The sequence below is a fragment of the Cnephaeus nilssonii genome (assembly GCF_951640355.1).
Source record: "Cnephaeus nilssonii genome assembly, chromosome: 19".
Lineage (NCBI taxonomy): Eukaryota > Metazoa > Chordata > Mammalia > Chiroptera > Vespertilionidae > Cnephaeus > Cnephaeus nilssonii.
In genome coordinates, this window is record NC_137090.1 from 34,633,314 (window position 1) to 34,654,320 (window position 21,007).

A 21,007-nucleotide genomic window follows, 5' to 3' on the forward strand; every position below is an offset into this window, starting at 1 on the left:
TTCAGACTCAGAAAGGACCCAGCCAAGAAGATAGTGTTTCTGATTTGTCGCTAGAAACCAGGGAGTCCACTCCGTCCATGCCCAGGGCTTTGCCGGTACACACCTGTATGAGCAGCAGCCATCCCCCGACAGAGCTCTGTTCCCGGAAAGCAGGTCAGCAGCCAGGGCTGGGCCCTCTGGGATTTGTTTAGTTATCTGACCCCGTGAGGCCCCGGTGATGAGCAGGCCACACCCTGCCTCATCGTGTCCACCTCTGCCTCATCCATCGCTCCACGGGAAGGGCTCTCTGACCCGCCCTCACCTCCCTCCTGACCACAGTGGGAGATCAAGGTTCTCCCCGGCCTGTTCCCATGGGTCCCTTTAACTACTCACTGGTTAAGCAAGGAGCTAAGCTGAGTTTACAGGATGTCCATATGCGACCCGAGAGGAAGTGGGAACAGACGGTGCCAGCAATGACCTTGGCGAGCGGAGGATGCACATGCCCGGCTAGTGTGTGAGCGGTGTGTGCCCACATTCCTAGGAGTGCGGTGTGTATCCCACTAGATGTGTGTGTGTGTGTGGGGGGGGGATGTCTGTGCAGAATCCTTCATCACTTCTATGGTGTGTTTGTGTGCTCTGGTAGGTGTGCTTGGAGGCGTGGAGGACTGTGCCCACCCCCTGACTACCTCTGTGCCCATGTGTTGGTGTGTTATGTTAGAGGTGTACTCAACCAACTCTGTGTGGACACGTATGTTTGCGTGTGTGTCCTGCAGAGATAGGCGCTCGTGGACACTCCCGCCAAGCGTCCACACACGTTTGTGTGTTTGGAATGCCCTTGCACAGCTGCGTGTGCCCTGTGAGAGGGAACGGGACCCAGCCAGGGCTGGCACGGGCGGGAACGTGCGGGTGTGCGTCCTGCGTGCCCCTGCTCAGCTCCCCGCTTGTCCTGCGTGAGTGGAAGGCTCCCAGGTGGCCCTGCCCTCCCGTGTGTGCGCGCGCGGGGTCCCGGGCCGGCGTGCGCGCGGGGTGAGCGCTAGTGAGCGCGGCGCTCGGCTCGCTCGGCTCCGGCTCCTCCGGCTCCGGCTCCTCCGGCTCCGCGCCGCCCGCGCCGCCCGCACACTCGCCCTGCTTGGCTGCCGCCCGGTGACGCGGCTGGGCCCGCCCCCTGCCTGCCGGCCCCCGGCACTCACTCGCGCCCGCCGCCGCCGAGCAGGTAGCCGCCGCGTCAGGGCCGTCCCGGGGGCGCCGCCGGCGCTGCCCACACCCGCGCCGCGCTCCGCCGGCTTCTGAGCCGCCCCCGGCCGGGGCTGCGCCAGACCAGGCCGGGCCGCGCCCGGGCGGGACCGCGCTGCCTGCATGACCCTCCGGCGGCGCGGGGAGAAGGCGACCATCAGCATCCAGGAGCATATGGCCATCGACGTGTGCCCCGGCCCCATCCGGCCCATCAAGCAGATCTCCGACTACTTCCCCCGCTTCCCGCGGGGCCTGCCCCCGGACGCGGGGCCCCGAGCCGCGGCGCCCCCGGACGCCCCCGCGCGCCCGGCCGCGACTGGCGCCGGCCGCAGCAGCCCCTCCGACGGCGCCCGCGACGACGAGGAGGACGTGGACCAGCTCTTCGGAGCCTACGGCGCCAGCCCGGGCCCCGGCCCCGGCCCCAGCCCCAGCCCCGCGCGGCCGCCCGCCAAGCCGCCCGAGGAGGAGCTGGACGCCGACGGCTACGAGTCCGACGACTGCAGTAAGTTTCCAACTCGCCGCCTTCGCGCCCGCGCCCGCGGCTCCTCTTCCCACGCGCTCCCGACCTCGTGGGCCCCCGGACCGCCCGCGGTCCCCGTGCCCGCGGCGTGCCTCCCCCGCTGGGGCTCGGCCCGTCGCCCGGTCCTCGCGCGCCCTGCCGACCCAGCCCCGGCACCGCCCTCCACCCGAACCCGAGGGGTGAGAAGTTTGGGGGCGCCCCCTGGGGGTGTCCCATTTCCGAGGCCCGGCCCCCCGGAGCCCGCGCCGCACCCCGTCTCGGCGGGAGCTCGGGCGCGGGCGGCGGCTTTTGTTCCCGGGAAGGGCGGAGCTCGCCCTGGGAGACACCAGTTGCTGCCGCCTGCGCGGTAGCTGTGTGCCGGGAGCCTGCCGCGGGCCGGCTCGGGGCCGAGGGTGGGACCGGAGCAGCGGGAGGAGGGGGCCGGGGCCCGGGCCGGCCTCCGGTGGGCCCGGCGCGGCGGTTTCGCTGGCGCGCGGGCCGAGGACCGCGGACTGCGGGGCTGCGTGTCCTTTGGAAAAACCTTGGCGGCTCCTCCCCCGGGTGCGTGGACCCCCGCCGCGGCGCTCGCAGGGCCGCCGGCCTGCGCCCACCTGTTACGCCCGCTTCCCCGCCCCCCGCCCCGCCGGCCAGGAAGGGCCCCCCCAGCCCGCGCCGCCTTCTCCCGGGACTGAGCCCGGAGCCCCAGCGAGGAGGCGAGCACCCGGGTCCCCGGGGCCGAGGCCGGCGGCGGGCGCTTCTGGCGCCGTTCGCGTCTCTGAGGGTGCCGCCCCGCCCGACCGGACCGCGGGGGACACGGAGGCTGAGGAGGTCGCTGCCCGGCGCTCAGTGGGTCTGAGCTGGAGGGCGTGGGGAGCGGGGAGCGCTGTTTGCAAGGCCCCCAGCCCAGCCACGTCATCCTCAGCCCTGGGAAACCGGCGTCAAACGCCAGCCTTGCCCAGGATGTGGACCTTTTGGAGCGGGGGTCACTCGCGGGCGGGCGTCGCCAAGGCCCACCGGGCCCCATCCCCCCGCGCAGCGCAGCGAGGTTGGCTGCGCCTGGCTCGGGTGCTCACTGGGGCCTCGGGCTGGGGGGTCTGGCGTGCCCTCCAGCATCAAATGTGCCTCTGACGCCGATGGCGGGGGTTATCAGCCCTACGGGGTGGGAGGGGAGAAGGAGGGGCGGCGGTCTCCCATCGCCCTACCTGGGAGGCCCCGTGGACTGAGCCCAGAAGCCCATCGGCTGAGGCGGGTCGGAGCCCAGGCCTGAGTGGGAAAACTGCCTTCCATGCACTTTGCCTGGGCCTGGACCACAGCCCTGCAGCCGGAGGCTGGCGTATTGAGGCCTGCCCCCCCACTGCCCGCATCAGAGGGGAGCAGTCCTCTCCCCCCACTTCTCTGCCAGCTGGGGAAATGGAATGGGGAGAGTTTATTGGCCTCAGGGCTGTGCCTGGATCTTCCCCACCCCCAGTTCCTGGCGCCCTGGGCAAAGCGCGCCCGCACCCCCTCACTTGCTGTGCCTCTAGGCGGCCCCTCACTGGGACCCAAGTCCCCCCCCTTTGGATGTGCTGAATGCAAAGTCACCTGGGGAAGAAGGGATGGGGAACTTGTTCTGTTTGCAGCATCTTTCCTTCCACTCCAAGGGAGGGGGCGGGGCAGGCAGCCCTCCAAGTGCCACAGGGTCCTCTGGGTGACATACAACAGAGGTGAGAAACGTGGCGTTTCGTTCGCTGTCCCCGAACCCACAGGCAAGGAGGGGACCAGAAAATTCCAAACTCAGGCCAGCCGCCACGTCTCCAGTCCATCAGCTCAGCAGTCCTCAGAGCACGGTCCTCGCAGCAGAGGGGCGGCAGGGCTGGGGCCTGGGCCCAGAGCACCCGTCCGTGTGTCCTCCCAGGAGACAGACTCACTCGGGGTCCGCGGTCCGAGGCAGCCCTGGACACCGCCTTGCCAGCCTGGACCGTGACCTGGCCACACCCTGTCGCCAGGGCACTCTGCTGGAAAGAGCTAGGAAGGAGGGAATGTGGCTGAGCCAGGGCCAGCGTGGGCCCTTCACCCCCTTCCAGGGGCAGCCCACCATCAGTGGCCGAGCAAACATCCCGGGCACGGGAACACAGAAATCTTGGCTCCTGTCCGGCGCCGAGGGACCGAGGTCTGGGGCAGACTTGCTCTCCACCCAGTACCCCAGGCCACCGTCGCCGCTTGGCTCTGATGACCAGATCCCTGGGATAAGCCTAAATGATTCAAGCCAGATGGTTCCTTACAGCTTTAGCCAGGGTTATGCTATTTGCTGCCCTAATTATTGGATTAGCTCTCTTCTAACAAAAAGAAATTAGGGCGGTTGGTCTGTTGTCCAAGGCCAGGAGGGAAACTCGGTGTATCTATTCGGCCTTTTCTTCCTTCCCTTTAAAGCTCATCCTCTGTACGTCACCTCAGGGCCCAGGCACCACGTTGACACGTTCCAAACCGATCCAATAGAGGAATGTTGCTGGGGAGAAAAGGCAGTGAGTGTTGGAGGTGGAGGTGCCCTCTCCCCAGTGGCCCACAGTGAGTCTACCTGAGCTGGACTCTGAGGCTTGCTGCCCTCCAGACGGGCGCTCTGGCCCACCCTCCTTATGTACCTCTTCCCTGCCTCCCCACTCCCCACCCGTGCAGGCCCGGTCCATTCTTCAAAACTGTAACGACTAGGAGGCTCTGGGTTGCGAGTAACAGAAAACTCCAATGTGTTCACCACTGAGGACTGTTGAGGACTGTGGCGCCGGGTACCTGTACACAACAACTCATCAGCAACAGCAGGAGTGTGGTTCTGTCTGTCTGTCCACGAGGCCACGCTCATGTCCTCTCAGGCTGACCTCCCTCATGGCCCAAGGTGGCTGCTGCAGATCCAACCATCACAGGTAGTAATAGGACCCTGCCTCTTTAAAAATATATGTATTTTTATTGATTTCAGAGAGGAAAGGAGAGGGAGGGAGAGATAGAAACATCAGTGATGAGAGAGCACATGGGTCTGCACTGCACACCCCACACTGGGGATCGAGCCCGCAATCCAGGCATGTGCTCTGATCAGGAATCAAACCGTGACCTCCGGTTCATAGGTCGATGCTCAACCACGCCGGCCGGGCAGGATCCTAACTTGGATAAGGGTCCGTGTCCTCTCCCACGTCTCAGTTTAAGAGTGAGGAAATCTCTCCCAGGGTCCTCAGGAGACCTGTGTTTCTGCCTCGCTGGCCAGGATTGCATCACGTGCCCGTGTTTACGCCTGCCGTGCCGGATTCCGCCGGGCTGGGCAGGACTGGTGCCATGCAGGCCTGGAGCAAGAAAGGGGTCGGGAATCGCCGTTAGGCCGGCCTGCCCCGAAGGCCCTGCGCCGGGGCCACCCCTTGCGCCCACCAGCCGTGATCCCCTTCCTTTGGACCAGTCATGTTCTGCCCGGACCGTATGCTTATGCACCCAACACCTCAAGGCCAACTCTGTGCGGGCACTGTGCTGGGCATGGAGACTCAAGGATGACGGAGACACAGGCTCTGTCATCAGGGAGTTGATGGAACTCAAAAGGCACAAAGAGCCCCGCAGTGGGGACAGGAAGGCAGGAACCCAATGCCAAGTTCACCACAGGGAAGACTCCACTCAGAGGCTGGAGGGAGGGAGGAAGGGCGGTGCTCCCGGTAGAGGGACGGCCCAGCACGGAGAGGGGTGGGGGGCAGAGGTGTAGGGAACAGCCCAGCGGAGGCAGAGCAGTAGGTTAAGGGGCTGGAGTTAGGGGGAAAGATGAACGATGAGGCCAAAGCCATCACGTCTCAGAGGAGCCGAGGGCTTGAATGCCACACTGAGGAGGGTGAGATGAGTCCAGGAGGCAGCGGAGAACTGGAGCAGCTTAAAGCAGGGGCACGAGCAGATGTATAACAGCCCCGCCCTCTGCCTCTGAGCTCCTGGAGGCGGGATGTATGGCTCATGCTTCTTTGTCCCCTTGCAGTGCCCAGCTCAGCGCCTCAGTTTCTCCAACTACACAATGCTTTCAGTTCAGGCTTGATCATGTTTGTGGCTCTTGCCATAGGTTTTTAAAACTTTTTGAGAGGCTGACATTTTTCTTAATTAAAAAACAACAACAAAAAACAGGGCCGATTTCCTATGCCCAACGGTGTCCGGGTGAGGAAAGTCCCAAGTGCAAACCAAGGTCAAAATGATGCCGTTGGTCTCCGTCGGCAGAGCAGAGGGACCTTCAGCCTTAGAGGAACCGACAGGGGCTTGAGCTTGCCTGTCTCTGAATTAGCCCCATTAAAGCTCTATAATTACCAACAAGCGGCTGACAACTCTCCAAGGCCCATTAGTGACCAACCCTCATTATTTTTCCAAGGATGTATACTTTAGCCAAGACGTGTGATTTGAGTGACTCAAGGGCAAGACCCCATGGCTCACGCAGACCAGCACCTTCACCTGCCCTGAGGGCCCTCCTCACCCGCACCACAAGCCCGGGTGCATTTCCGACTCAGGGGCCCCTGTGCAGGGCACGGCCAAGCCCTTCCCGGTCCCCAGGAGCAGCTCTGCTTTTCTCTGTCTTCCCCGGGGCATCCTCCTGAGGTGTCCGCCAAGCTAAGTGGCAGACAAAACATTTCAGAAGCCGAGGGCTGTCAGGCAGGAACTATCAGGATGGCAGTGACGCGGCCTGGATTCTGTGTCCGGCTCTGCTGTGCCACCCTGAGCAGGTCACCTCCCCTCTCTGAGCCTCGCTTCTCTGAATGGGAAATGAAGACTTTGGACTGTAAACTCCCTGAGAGAGCTCCCATCACTGGCAAGTCTCTAAAAAACGGTGACTGAGCTTCTATTTATAAACCGTTATTTCTTACAAAACTCACATTGGAGTTCAAAGAAATTCGTCAACCTCGCCCTGGGGCGACACTTAGACACGTTGTTCCTTCCGGGAAAGTGATAACAGGTGTGCGTTCCGCTGAGCGGCCTGGGCCTCCTCAGCCGGGGATGTCGGGGACCCAGTGGAAGGGGCTCCTCTCTCCTCCGGGGCTGGTCCCCGGTGGCACGCAGGTGGCCCCTCCACCCCCCTGGCTTGTCTTCTCTGGGACTGGGAAACCTCAGGGGCCATGGGGTGTGCGTGTTCACATGCGGGCATCACACCAAAGAGCAGCTGGGGAGGGAGTTGGTTTGAATGGACCGGCCATGTGGATGGGACATCTGCTCTTTGCTGGTGTCCCAGGCGTGGCCAAGGCATGGTCCCTGCTCTCGGGAGGCTGATGGCCGGGGTTAGCAAACCGCGGATAGGCCTGAACTGAACAGCAGAAGGACCGGGTGTCGTGCAAAGCCGACGGCTTTGGAGAACATCGTTACAGAAGCGTAGACCTGGAGAACGTTGGGCCCGTGGCTGCTGGACGGTGGTCGCTGTTAGAGGCGTGGTGATGTGTGCCCCGCGTACAGCACCCTCCCCCGGCCCCCTCACAGGGAGCTAGGAGTGCAGGCAGCCAGAGGCCAGACACGGTCAGCCTTAAAGCAACACAGCGGACTCAGGAGTAAGCCCCTGAGGCTCCACTCAAGACTCTCAGTTTGGACACAGTTCTAACAAGCGTTCTCACCTGGCTTCCTAGGCCACGCCAGTAGCTATGGAATAGGAGGGAGCCGTGCTAGCAGGTGCACGTCCTTGAACAGGAGTTTGAAGCCCGGGGCACAGCCGGTGCAGGAAAAGGAGGAAAACCTCAAAAAGTGGCCGCCCGGGGTCACGTGGTAGAGGAATCGTCTCACCACACCCCCCCTCCCGTGTCTGTGCTGTGACGGTGACACAGAGCAGTCACCGTCGTCACAGCAATGACTCAGGTTGTTCAGGGAAGTGTGAGTGACCAGTGGTGTCTTCCACACGCGCCGCGCCGGGCCGGGGAGGGGAGTGATCCAGTTTGGAACGAGTTCATTCCAGAAGCTGTCTCAGCGGGGCAAGTACAGTTTTCTAGAAAAGTCACCGGAACGGCTCTGCTCGTCTATAATTATCTGCTGAGCGCGCTCTGCGTCCCAGGTGTGTTTTAAAGCACGATGCTGGGAGGTGGATCTTATGGCGTCGCCGTCTTGTGGAGGAAACTGAGGCAGAGAGAGGCCAGATACGCTGCCAGAGGCCACACAGTAAGGAAGTGCAGAGGCGGGATTTGAACCAGGGCCATGTGCCCTCCAGGCGAGAACGGAGATGCTGAGCGGGGAGCCTGATCCTGGGTTAGGACCTACAGAGCAGGACACGCCTGCCGTGGTGCCATCACCTCAGAACAAGGGCGGCCCCACGCGCACAGGCCTTAATTTGCCCATTTCTCTGCAGCCCCAACTCTTTGCCAGGGCCCAGTCAGCGTGGCTCAGTGGTTGAGCATCGACCTATGAACCAGGAGGTCACGGTTCGATGGTTCGATTCCCGGTCAGGGCCCATGCCCGGGTTGTGGGCTCGATCCCCAGCAGGGGGCGTGCAGGAGGCAGCCGATCAGTGATCCTCTCTCATCATTGATGTTTCTATCACTCTCTCCCTCTCCCTTCCTCTCTGAAATCAATTTTTTTTAAAAAATAACTCTGCCAGGCCTGGGCCCCTGTGTGAGCCCAGGGATCCGCGGGCGGTATGGTCCCTGTGACATCTGCTCAGCTCTGCCGTGGTTATAGCGAGCAGGTGCCTGTGGTTCAGATTTAAATGGGTGGGCGTGGCTGGACGTGGCCAGTGGGCCATAGTTGGATCTAGCCCCATGTTGGGTGCCCTGACCTCCCCCAGCACCACTCCAGCCACTCAGCCCCCAGCGCTCTGGCTGGCTGGTGGTGGGAATGCCCCTCTCCCAGCCCCACTGAAGCATCCCCTCCTCCAGGAAGCATTCCCTGATAGCCACAATTCACATCAAGATCAGGCATCGCCCATCCCTCTTGGCCCACCCGACTCTGTTATGGCACACTCTTTTCATCTGCTCCTCCCATCAAGCCGTGCTTTCCTGAGGGTGGGAACCATGCCTTAGTATCTTCATCCCGAGAGTGTGCATATTGTATAGACACCTTGGCAAGGAATGAAGGAATGAATGAGTGAATGAGATGCCCGTTGACCAGCCCAGCAGGCTTCGAGCAGGATCTGGGCTTCTAAAGACATCCCATGAATGTGCGCTCTGCGGTCCAGACGCTTGCCCCAAGGTCTGCCCCCACCACAGCTCTCATCCTCGTGCTGGGAGCCACGGCGACGTGGGAGGCCACAGCTGCCATGATTGCCCCCGAGCGTGGCAGCTGCACCCAATTATTGCTGCATTCTCTGCCCAGCCCTTGGGAATCGCCCGCTGCCTCATGGGCTCGGTGGTAACAGCATGAGGACGCAGCTGGCTCCTCAATGCCTGCCCAGGCCCCCAAGGGACCGGAGGCCAGGGAGCTGCCCCCTGAGTGTTGCTGGGAGGTGGGTGAGGAGATCAGACAGTCAGCCTGCCCGGCCTGCAGCCGCACAGAGCCTGGTCTCCTGCCCGCTCACGTCATCCTTGTGATATTTAACGGGAGAGGGAAACTGAGGCTGGAGCCCAGATTGTCAGTTGCTCAAGGAGGGCAGGAACCCCTTTAGCTGAGCGCCCAGTACATGTGGGTGCCACACTGGACCAACCACGGGTTAGACGCCACAGCGCGGAGTTTAGGGGCCTGGGCTGTGCAGCTGGCCGCTGGGGTTTGACTCGGGGGCCTCTATTCACAATGACGGGGTGGTTGACCTAGCCCCTCGGAGCCTCAGCGGGGAGACGATCGCTCACTTCCCGGGCGCGGGGGGGACTGGGAAGCTGGTGGAGGGTGGGCGCGCAGTAGGTGCCCAGGTGGCGGCCGTCCCTGTGGGCACCGGCACCTTGTGGATCCCACGGAGGTGGGTGACGCTTCTCCCCGTGCGGCCGGTGCGTGACCTGAGCCCTCCTCTGTCCGCAGCCGCCCTGGGCACGCTGGACTTCAGCCTCCTGTACGACCAGGAGAACAACGCCCTGCACTGCACCATCAGCAAGGCCAAGGTAGGCCGCGGCTCGCTGCCCCCGGCCCGGCTCCTGGGGGCGGGGCTGAGGCGGAAGGCCATCCTCCGTTTCCTGTCGGGCCTGGGAGCAGGGCAGGGAGGGATGTTTGCCTAAATCGTCTCAGCTGCCCTTAGAAGCCCTGCAGAGGGAGGCGTTTGGGGAAGGAGCAGGATCAGAGAGGAGAAGAGGATGCGAGGGTGGAGACCTGGGCGGGGCTTTCAGGGGACCGAGGCCCCTAAGCTGGGAGGGGGCTGTTGGGAGCGGGAAGGTGCCACTCTGGGCACTGAGACCACGCCAGGCGGGGGATTCACGTCTTCGCGTCGGCGCCTGACCCTGTTCTCTGGGTTGGGGCCGTGGGTGGGCCTGCCCTGGGCCTGGCTAGCGTCAGCTGTGTTCTCAGCCACGCTGTTCCCTTCACCCCCCACACGTCGCTCCCTCGGGGAGGAAGGTGCCAACGCTGATGTTCTCTCGCAAGGTAAGGGCGGCGGTGCAGCTGGTAGAGCCTCCAGTAGAGCCGTGGGAGGGCCTGGCTCAGAGCAAGACGCTGCCTGGGCCCAGGCCTCCCCCCTACCCCCCACCCTGCCAGCCTCCCTGCCCGCCCTCCCACTCTGCCGTGGCTCTGCCCACCCAGAGGGACAGGCTGCCAGCTCCGGCCCCCGCCGTGCCCCACCCGACTCGGGCCACCACACTGGCCTGCCGTGGCAGCGGTGAGTGTCGTCCACTTTGGGCCCGGCCCTCGTTGGGTTCCTGGAGGCCTGCGCGCTCCATCCTGAGCCCGTCCTCTGGGGGCTGCGCGGGCAGTGATGCGTGCAGGCCCAGCCTCCCGTGGCCGGGGCTCCAGACCTGCCCCTGGTACAGAATCTGGTGACCCCTGCTGTGCCGAGGTGGAGGGCAGACGGCGAAGTTCGAACAGATCCCTCCCTCTCCCTCCACCTGCTTTATGCAGGTGCTCAGGCTGGGGACGGACTGGACACTGGCTGCCAGCCACTCGGCCAGAGCCGTCCCTTCCCCCATCCCAGACCCCGGGCCCGCCCGCACCGTGTGCCCCATCTTCCCGGCCTGGCCCAGCGCGGCTGTGCAGGTGTGGGGTACGGACGTGTGTGCACAGGTCTCTGGGCACCTTGTGTGCACACGTGTGTGTGTGTGCGTTTAGGAGTGTGTCACACAAGGCATTTGAGGTGGGGGATGGGAGGACCCTGAGCCACGGCAGCTCCTCGGTCTCCAGGTCATTCCCCTGCTTAGACCCGGGTCTGCAGGGCAGGGGGTGTCGCAGGGATGGGAGGAGCTGCGGCTCTGGGTTGTGGTTTGGGGAGGAGGCTGAGGCAGGGCTGACAGGCAGAGCCCCTCAGGGGACTCTGGGAGGAGGCCAGCTGTCCTGGCCTGGACCCTGGTTTGGCCACCTTCCCCCTGAGGAAGCACGGCAGCCTCCGTTTGCTCATCTGTAAAACAGGGTTAATCATCCCCACCTGCGTGGTGGGTGAGCCGTACAGGATTAGGTCCTCGGTACCCAGTGCCGTCCTGGGGGTGGTGCCGGGGGAGGCCCCACCCACCTGCATGGACACCTGGGCCTCAGACCCACAGAGGAACTAAGAACACTGGCAGACCACCAGCCTGGCACTGCCTGGGAGCAGGCCAGAGGCTGGGAGAGGCCTTGGGTTTGAAGGGCCGCCTGGTTGCCATGGTGCCCACAGGGCCTCAGAGCCAGCCTCGCCCAGAGCCGGCCCGCGGGGCAGGGCAGCGCGCAGCTACCCCACCCCGCCCTCAACCCTCCTCTGGCTTCTCCCCGGGCGGGGGGGGGGAGCTAGCATGTAGGGAAAGGGGAGCAGCCCCCGGCTGTCCAGGCCCACGGTCAGCATTACCTCCTCAACTCTCACTCCCGCCCTGGGAGGTGAGAGCTACTCACCCCTTTTACAGACGCTAAACTGAGGCCCAGGGGACCCAGGAACTCCCCCCGTTACCCAGGCCATAGTGCAGGAGCTGCCAGGCCAGCCCGGCTCTGCCGCCTGTGTGCCCCTCCCAGAGGCAGAGCCGGCGGAGGGCGGCCCACCTGGGAGCGCCTTTAAACCAAGGTGGGCGCCGGGGCCGGAGAGCGCAGCCCCCTAGAGGGGGCCGGGTCAGGAGCAGCCAGCTAGCCGCTCCGCCGGGGCTGCCAGCTCGGCCTGCACCCGCCACGCCTGCCTCCCTCCTTCCCTGCGCACCAGCCCAGGAGGAGAAAATGCAATTTCAGAATCGGGAGCAGGCGTGAGGTCAGCGAAGCCCCGTCTGCTCAGGGCTCGTGGTTCCCTGGGCACTGACTGTCCGGCGTGAGTGAGGGCTGCCATCTTGTGGAGGGACCTCCGTGGGCGGCCGGCTAGCTGCGAGGGAGCTGTGGCAAATCCCGAGAGAGAGAGAGAGAGAGAGAGAGAGAGAGAGAGAGAGAGAGAGAGAGAGAGAGAGAGAGAGCCTGGTCTCCAGGACGCACATTTTTCTGCAGCCCCGGGGGAAGCGTGTGTCTGAGCGGACAGACAGGCATGTGGATGTAGGGTCAGCGAGGGAAGTTTTGTTTGGGGGGCGGGGGGGGTGGGGGAGGGGTTAGGAAGAAGGAAGGGCCTGACCAAAGCAGGGTGATGAGGGCCTCCTGCAGGGAAAGGTGAGCCACCTGGCCTCCAGGCTGAGGAGAATGGAAAGAGAAAGGCTGCCCGGGCAGGATGCTGGGGGAGGGGAGATGACACCAGCATCCTCACTGCCCCATCCTCAGAGTGGGGGGCCGCTGTGAGGAGGGTCACGAATGGACCCAGCCCGGTGCGTAGGGAACAAGGGGTGCCTGCTGGCCAGGCCCCAACGCCCGGTTACAGCCTTTGCTGTTCTCCGCTCAGGGCCTGAAGCCGATGGACCACAACGGGCTGGCAGACCCCTATGTCAAGCTGCACCTGCTGCCGGGAGCCAGCAAGGTAAGGGGGGCGCTCCTAGGCTGCCAACCAGCTCTGCCCGCCGTGGGGGGCCCAGGCTGGCCTCGGGCACCCGGGGGGTGCACCCGCTCTCACCCCCTCTCAGAGCCCAGCAGGCTGATGGGACCTCAGCCCTTCACTGCTGCTCAGAGCACCCCGTCAGCCCCACGCCCTCCAGGCCTCTCAGGAGCCTCAGGTCAGCACTGCCTGCCTGCTGAGCTGGGGAAACCTCCCAGAGGATTTCGAGGCCAGCGTTTTGTAAGAAGTAGTCTTAGCTGAGGGTTACTATCATGTTAAAAAGGGGGAGGGGGGCCTGGCGTGGCTCGGTGGTTGAGCATCGACCTATGAACCAGAAGGTCACGGTTCAATTCCTGGTCAGAGCACATGCCCGGGTTGCGGGCTCGATCCCCCAGTGTGGGGAGTGCAGAAGGCAGCCGATCAATGATTCTCTCTTACATTGACATTTCTATCTCCCCCTCCTTCCTCTCTGAAATTAATTTTTTAAATTAAAAACGGCGGGCGAGAGTCTGTGGTCCAGTGGAAAGCATTGTTGGACAGGTTTCTTTGCTGCGGGACTTATCAGAGCCTTGAATGCATCGGTGGGCTGTTCTGCGATGCTCCACAAGGCGGACTGAGGGGACAGCGTCTGCCCAGGTTTTTTGGGTTTTTTTGGCCACAGAGCCCATGTTCCCATGCCAGACGACCCAGCAGCAGACCAAGCACGTGGTGCATCTAGGGAAGGAGAGGAAACAAATGTTTAGCAAAAATGCGCTGTGAAACAGAAGCAGCAAGGTGACCCGCAGCCCGGGAAGACCAGACCTTTGTCAGACGTCCTCACATGTGCCGTGCAGTTCAGTGGTGGTTTATTTTTCATTTCATGGAAGGGGAGGTCACATCGTCTTTTCAGAGTTGGGGTCCTGCCCTGGGCCCACAGGCATCCTGGGGGGAGTAGTGCAGACCCCATGTCACAGGGGACTCGACTAGAGACCAGCGGCTTTGCTTCCAAGTGGAGAGCAGTGGGAACGGAGGGGGACACGGGACAGAGGACATGGGAGCGTGAGCAGCACAGCCCGGGGGCAGGGTCCTGTCCCGGCCTCTCTGAAGCCCTCAGTGGCCTGAGGGGGAGGAAGAGTCATTAGTGGGCGTGCTGGCCCCGCTGAGCAGCCACAGGCGCCCGGGTGGACTCTGTACCCCCTCGCTGGGAAGGCGGGGCCGCAGGAGGAGAGGCAGTGGGCTCCCCACGCCAGCCTGCGCCTCCTCATGCTGCGGTGAGGACAGCCTGGGCCGAGGGCCGTGTGACCAGGGGAATGTGCCCAACTCGAGGGGCCTAGCACGGGCAGTGCCCGGAGGTGAGTTGTGGGGACCCCGCAGGGCTTTCCGAAGGGGGCGGTGTTTTACCAAGAGAAGTCTCCCGATAAGAAGTTTCCTGGCAGCGATGCTAAAGCCAGCTGTCACCCTGCGGCTCTCACAGGGGAACCTCACACGGGGGGGGGGGGGGGGGGGGGGGACGAGCCCGAGCCCGAGAGCTCATGCAAGTGTGGAGCTGGGATTTGAACCCCAGCCTGCCCGGCCTGACCTCAGCCTGGGCCTGGTGTGGAGAGGTCAGAGGGCTCAGGGTCTGAAGGGGGCCCGACAGGTACTGCGTGTAAGAACCACAATCAACAGGAGCACAGAGGAAGACGTGGGGCGACACGGCAGCTGACAGGCGCCCCACAGGCACTCTCTGGGGAAGGTGGCATCCAGGCAGAGGGGCAGCCTGAGCAAAGGTAGGGAGGGGTGAGGGAGGAATCTCATCCACCACCACCCCCGCCCACGCACACACACACACACACACACACACACACACACACGCACACACACACCGGGCGGGGGGCCTCCTGTTGCAGTGCCCAGGCTGCAGGAACGCACTTACCACCAGGGCAGGTCCCTCGCCTTCCAGCTCTGTAGCTTCGGCCCCTCTGGGCTGAGCCAGGCGTCACAGGGCTGCGGGGCCTCCGAAGGACAAGCAACGTCCCAGTCCCTCCCAGTTTGTAGAGGCTGCGCCGCCATCATCTTCATCCCTCTGCCCTCTGCCCTCTGCCCTCTGGCTCCCCCTCCCCCGGTTCTAAGGACCCTCTGATTTCATTGGACCCACCCAGGTCACCTAGAGAATCTCCCAGTTTTTTTGTGTGTTTTTTTTAGGCAATTTTATTTTTTTAATATATTTTTATTGATTTCAGAGAGGGAGAGGGAGGGATAAACATCAATGATGAGAATCATTGATCAGCTGCCACCTGCACACCCCTGACTGGGAAACTAACCGTGACCTCCTGGTTCATAGGTTGATGCTCAACCACGGAGCCACACCGGCCGGGCTTTAATGTCAGCTATGACCTTTCATTCCCTCCGCCACGTAAGAGCAGACTCCCAGGCTCAGGGGCCATCATTCTGCCCACCGCACTCCTTCCTGCTCATAGGACTTCTCTCTCTCCCTCTCTCCCTTTCTCTCTCTCTCTCTCTCTCTCTCTCTCTCTCTCTCTCTCTCTCTCTCTCTCTCCAGGCAAATAAGCTCAGAACAAAAACTCTCCGAAACACTCTGAACCCCACATGGAACGAGACCCTCACTTACTACGGGATCACAGACGAAGACATGATTCGAAAGACCCTGCGGTGGGTGAGGGCCCCTGGCCGCAGGCTCCCTCCCCACCCACACCCCCCCAGCCATGCCCACCCCGCCCAGCGCTTGCAAACCCAGGGAGAGCACCCGTGTGTCTGAGAGCTGGCCGTGCCCTTGCCCCCCAGGATCTCCGTGTGCGACGAGGACAAATTCCGGCACAACGAGTTCATCGGGGAGACGCGGGTGCCCCTGAAGAAGCTGAAGCCCAACCACACCAAGACGTTCAGCATCTGCCTGGAGAAGCAGCTGCCGGTGAGTGGCCTGCTGTGGCTCAGGGCCGGCAGCATTTATTGAGCACCTACTACATGCCTGGCATCCCTGCACGAGCTGGGGAGACAGACAGAAATCCCGGCCCGCGTGAAACTTGAGCAGGAGACAGCCCCAAAACAGGATACATCGCCCGTTTGGATCATATATCCGACAGGGACCAAGGCCAAGGAGGAAAGCATGCGAGGGGCTGGCGGTTAGGATGTGCGCCTGGAAGGGTGGGAGTGTTCCAGGCAGAGGGAACAGCAGGCGCAAAGGCTGAATGAAAGTGCCCAGCCTTAGAGGCACAGCCAGCAGCCCACTGAGTGGGCGAGAAAGCGGGGGGTGTCCTAGGAGGTGAGAGCTGAGGCTGGGGTCAGGGCGGGACTCAGGCCCTCACCGTGAGTGGATGGGCTACGTAGGGTGCTAAGCAGGGGCTAGGAGATCGGCCTACATGTTAACAGGCTCTCTGGGCTCAGAACCGGGAGACAGGAGGTGAGAGTGGGCGAGCAGTGAGCAGGAGAGGAGCATGACCCAGGCCTGGGCGGGCAGCAGCCGGGGAGGGGTGCTGGGGCCGGGGTGGGGTGCTGGCAGGTCTGCGTTTTGGACACGGGGCCTGAGCACCTGGCAGGATAAAGGGCCGTTAACTGTGATGCAGAGGACCTTGGAGGAGCAGCTGGGGACACGGGAACTCAGCTGGAACGTATCAGGCGTGAGAGTCCCAGAGGAGACGGAAAATAATTCTTTCCTAGAAATTGCAGTTGTTTGAAAATGATGACAAAACCGATTTTGCCCCCTGGCCGCCTGCAACAGCTGAGCCCTCCCAGAGCCTCCTCCGTTTGTCTCTCGGCTCTGCCTCCCCTCCGTGGGGGCGGGGAACGTTGGGCCAGGAGGCCTCGGGTCCTGAGAAACCTTGACCCTCCTACAGCCCGGTGTTCGGGGTGCAGCCCCCCCCCCCCCCCAGGGTCAGGGCAAGGGGAAGGGTGTAGAGGACAGAGCCTAGTGGCTGTCCCCTGTGTGGGGCCGGGCCCTGGGGCGCACGCTCCTCAGAGCAGCCTGGCCGGGGTCAGGCCCTGGGAACCAGTCGCCCCGAGGCCAGAGCTCCCGCCAGAATCGCCGCTCTGCCTTCTTGCATAACTTGATCAAGTTGTGTTCCCTTGTCACATTCTCCCACTCACAGACATTTGTGTGATGGATCTGACCTTTTTATTTTATTATTAGTCACTAACCACAGGTAACCCAGTTTTTCCAAATGGTCTCTGTCACTTATAAAAGGCAACATCAAACTCCTACGACCGTTGTGTTCCTGGGATCTGATCCCGGCATGAATAAGCAGCTGTGTGGGGACGGGAGCCTGTGTCTGCACGTGAACGAGTGTGCAGGCGTGGGCGCCTGTGAGTGTGGAGTGCAGGTGTGAGCGTGTGCGCACAGGGGTGGCGAGCATGTGTGCCTGTGCACGGGCACGATTGGGTCTTGCTGAGGTTGCTTGGATTCGCCAGCAGCTTGTGGGTCTGGTTTCAGGGACACAGGGTCCCCACAGGAGTGCAGTTTAGGATTGACCCCTCCGGCAACAAAGACACACTTTGATGCTACGTTCTAGATTTTACATAGTCCGAGAACGTCTTTGTTCTCAGTAAACACTGAATAATACCCAGTTTAATGGTCTTCCTGTGAAAGGACCCAAAGTACTTATACCCCCTCCCCCCCCCCAAAAAAAAAAACAGCTGGAAATGTCGACGCTCACGTATATCATTTAATTTTCACACATCACACAAACCAGCACAGAGCCCGGTGGAGCGAGGCCCCGGCCAGAGGCAGGCAGTGACGGGCACACCCCGTCTGGGCCACCCCCCTGGCCTGCGCGCTGCATCGAGAAAGATGCCGAGGCTCTGGGCTCTGGGTGAAGGCTGTGATGGGGAGCCATGTCTGCTCTGGGCGTGGGCGTGGGAAGGTGGGTCTTCCTTCACTTCACGGGAGCCCTGGGGGGCGTGGGGCTCCGGCTGGTGCACCTGGGTGACAGAGAGCAAAGGAGAGGGGCCCACGTGAGCGGCAGCCAGAATGTGGTCAAGGGGGTGCGGAGTGGAGCGGCGTCAGGCTGGCTGGGGTGGGGAGGCCAGACAGTGAGGCCGAGAGTTGAGTGGGATCGCAGAGGGGGGCACAGGCCTGGCAGCCCCACCTGCCTCCCGGCTACCCCGCCCCCCCCCGGGGTTAGGAATGTGTCAAAGCTCCGTCCTCCGTGCTCTCCCCAAGGCGGCCGCCCCCTGCACCCCGAGAGGCTCCAGGAAGCACCTTCAAGGGGCCGGGGAGACCCCTCCCCATTCACAGGCTCCGTTTGTCCTGGGCGCGTGGACGGCCGTGGGCCCGTGGCCGAGGGGAGGGACGGGAGCGGTGAGGACAGCTCGGTGACTGCCCGCCCCCCAGGTGGACAAGACGGAAGACAAGTCCCTGGAGGAGCGGGGCCGCATCCTCATCTCCCTCAAGTACAGCTCGCAGAAGCAGGGCCTGCTGGTCGGCATCGTGCGCTGTGCTCACCTGGCCGCCATGGACGCCAACGGCTACTCGGATCCCTACGTGAAAACGTGAGTGCGCGGCCGGGCCGGCCACCTCCTCCTCCTCTTACCTCGCACGGGAGTTCAGTGACCAGACCGGCAGTCCGTGCGGCCCGCACAGAGGGAGCGCCTGCCGCACAGCGGGCACGGGGCCTGCAGCTGAATTCTCCTCTGTGCTCCTTGGGCAGCTTCCCGGGTTAAGTCTGGGCAGCCCCATTTCACAGATGAGGAAACGGAGGTCTGCAGACGTTGAGTGGCTGCCCAGGGTCATGCAGATAGAGGGTAGTTATCTCCTGATGCCCATTCAGGCCTCCGGTGACCATGGGGCCCAGGAGGGGGCGGGACGGGGTGGCCTCTGCCAAGAAGCTGGGCGATCCGGACGAGGACCTCTGCCAGGACATAGTGCTGCCCACCTGTGCCCAGCCCTGCGCTGGTGCCATCGGCGCGGGTAAGGGTCCACCCAGCCCGTCAGCCGGAGCTCGTGGTGGCGCTGGGGAGAGACACTAACTGGGGTCGTGCGAGGTGGCCCGGGTCCCGGAGCCGTGAACCTGTATCCCAGGAGCTGGCGGCCCTGCAGGTGGGATGAGCAGGTCTCACATGACCACTGTCAGAGCGCTGGGCCCTCCACAGACAAAAGACGGATGTCGGTCTGGGTGCCCAGGGAGAGTCGCGCAGGGTGGGCTCAGAGTGGAGTTTGGCTCCGCGGAAAGGAGGTCCCTCCTCAGTCAGAGGCGCCGAGCAGTGGAGAGGGGCCCGGCCTGAGGGACAGAGAGAAGGTCCGGTGACGGGGGCCATGGAAAAGGCGTGGCCTGGCCCGTGTGCCCCGTGGTTTTTGTATACTTACAGAGCTGTGCAGCCGCCATCACAACTTTATAACCCTCTTATCACCCAGAAAGAATCTGTGCTCACAGCAGTCACTCCCCATTGCCCCCTCCGCCCCCCAGCCCTGGCAACTACGGACCTGCTTTCTGTCTGTGGATTTGCGTGTTGTAGACATGTCATATACATGGAATCATACAGGGTGTGGCCATTTGGGACTGGCTTCTTTCACTTACCATGTTTTTAAGGTTCATACATGAAGCATGAGTCAGTATTTCACTCCTTTTTATGATCAAACTAAAGGCCTGGTGCACGAAATTCGTGCACAGGGTGGGGATGTCCCTCAGCCCAGCCTGCACCCTCTCCAATCTGGGATCCCTCTCACAATCCAGGACTGCTGGCTCCCAACTGCTCGCCTGCCTGCCTTCCTGATTGCCCCTAACCGCTTCTGCCTGCCAGCCTGATCACCCCCTAACCACTCCCCTGCCAGCCTGATTGATGCCTAACTGCTCCCCTGCCTGCCTGTTTGCCCCTAACTGCCGTCCCCTGCAGGCCTGGTCACCCCTAACTGCCCTTCCCTGCAGGCCCAGTCACCCCCAACTTCCCTCCTCTGCCGGCCTGGTCACCCCTAACTGCCCTCCCCTGCAGGCCTGGTCACCCCTAACTGCCCTCCCCTGCAGGCCTGGTCACCCCTAACTGCCCTCCCCTGCAGGCCTGGTCCCCCCCAACTGCTCTCCATTGCAGGCCTGGGTCCCCCGCATCTGCCCTTCTCTGCATGCCCGGTCACCCCCAACTTCCCTCCTCTGCCGACCTGGTCCCTCCCAACTGCCCTCCCCTGCTGGCCATCTTGTGGTGGCCATCTTGTGTCCACATGGGGGCAGGATCTTTGACCACATGGGGGCAGCTATCTTGATCTTGTGTGTTGGAGTGATGGTCAATCTGCATATTACTCTTTTATTAGATAGGATAGAGGCCTGGTGTAAGGGTGGGGGCCGGCTGGTTTGCCCTGAAGGATGTCCCGGATCAGGGTAGGGGTTCCCTTGGGGCATGGGGCGGCCTGGGCGAGGGGCCTGTGGTGGTTTGCAGGCCAGCCACGCCCCCTGGCGACCCAAGCGGAGGCCCTGGTATCTGGGATTTATTTATCTTCTACAATTGAAACTTTGTAGCCTGGAGCGGAGCCAAGCCTCTTGCTCGCTCCGTGGCAGCAGCCATTTCCCTTGGGACTTATGTATCTTCTATAATTGAAACTTTGTAGCCTTAAGCGAAGGGCTGGGCCAGCCAGGGTGTGCGGAAAGCTTGGCTTCCTCCATTGCCGGGGGCAACCCTAGCCTCCTGCTCTTTCCAGCTCCGTGGCTGCCGCCATTTCTGTTTGGATTTATGTATCTTCTATCATTGTAGCCTTGAGTGGAGGCCTAGGCTGGCAAGGGCAGGCGGAAAGCTTGGCTTCCTCCATTGCCTGGGAAACCCAAGCCTTCCTCCTGCTCTCTGTGGCCGCAGCCATCTTGGCTGTGGTTAATTTGCATATTTGCTCCTGATTGGCTGGTGGGCGTGGCTTATGGGTGTAGCTGAGTGGTGGTTAATTTGCATATTACTCTTTTATTAGGTAGGACTAGGAGCCCAGCATGCGAAATCGCACGGCCCCACCCACCCACCCACCACCCTACCCTGACACCCGAACCTCTCCACACAGAGCTCCAGCGCACCTGGCCCAGCCCCCGACTCCTCTGGCCTTCTCTGGCCACTTCAAGCCCCGCCCTTAGTCCCTCGAGTCGCCTCGGGCTGGTCCCGCCTTTTCCGTGCACCTCCCTGCTTCCGCCCTGTCTCCAGAGCAATGCAGTGGCTCCGCCCCATCATGGTGCTGGAGGAGAGCGTGGAAGCCTCCCGCCTGCTGCGCTGTGCTCCTCCCCCTGGCAGGTGGGCGACAGGGCGCCCTTGAGTGCGAGCAGTGGGTGACGAAGGACTGGTGAGGGGGGCTCTACGGGCTCTCACCCCGCCCTCCCCGCCACGGGATGGTCCCACCTCCTCCGGCGCCTCCCTGCTTCCGCCCCACCTCTGGAGCACCGCCCCGCCACGCACGCCCAGGCAGCCTCCTGCGATTGGTCATTACGCGTTACAGCATCCCG

At 62.8% G+C, this 21,007-nt stretch overlaps 1 protein-coding gene across 3 annotated transcripts in view; it reads left to right on the forward strand.

The window, feature by feature from the left end:
- Positions 1-1,203: 1,203 nt before the first annotated feature.
- Positions 1,204-21,007, forward strand: part of DOC2B (double C2 domain beta) — a 35,702-nt gene continuing 15,898 nt past the window's right edge. For 2 of the 3 annotated variants that reach the window (XM_079797713.1, XM_079797711.1), the window contains exons 1-6: positions 1,204-1,714; positions 9,608-9,687; positions 12,543-12,617; positions 15,154-15,263; positions 15,396-15,522; positions 17,938-18,095. In XM_079797713.1, coding sequence (XP_079653839.1) covers positions 1,336-1,714; positions 9,608-9,687; positions 12,543-12,617; positions 15,154-15,263; positions 15,396-15,522; positions 17,938-18,095 — 929 coding nt within the window. In that variant the 5' untranslated portion in view covers positions 1,204-1,335. Of the gene's footprint in view, positions 1,715-9,607; positions 9,688-10,135; positions 10,163-12,542; positions 12,618-15,153; positions 15,264-15,395; positions 15,523-17,937; positions 18,096-21,007 lie in introns of all 3 variants that reach the window. The other variant, XM_079797712.1, reaches the window with a different exon arrangement.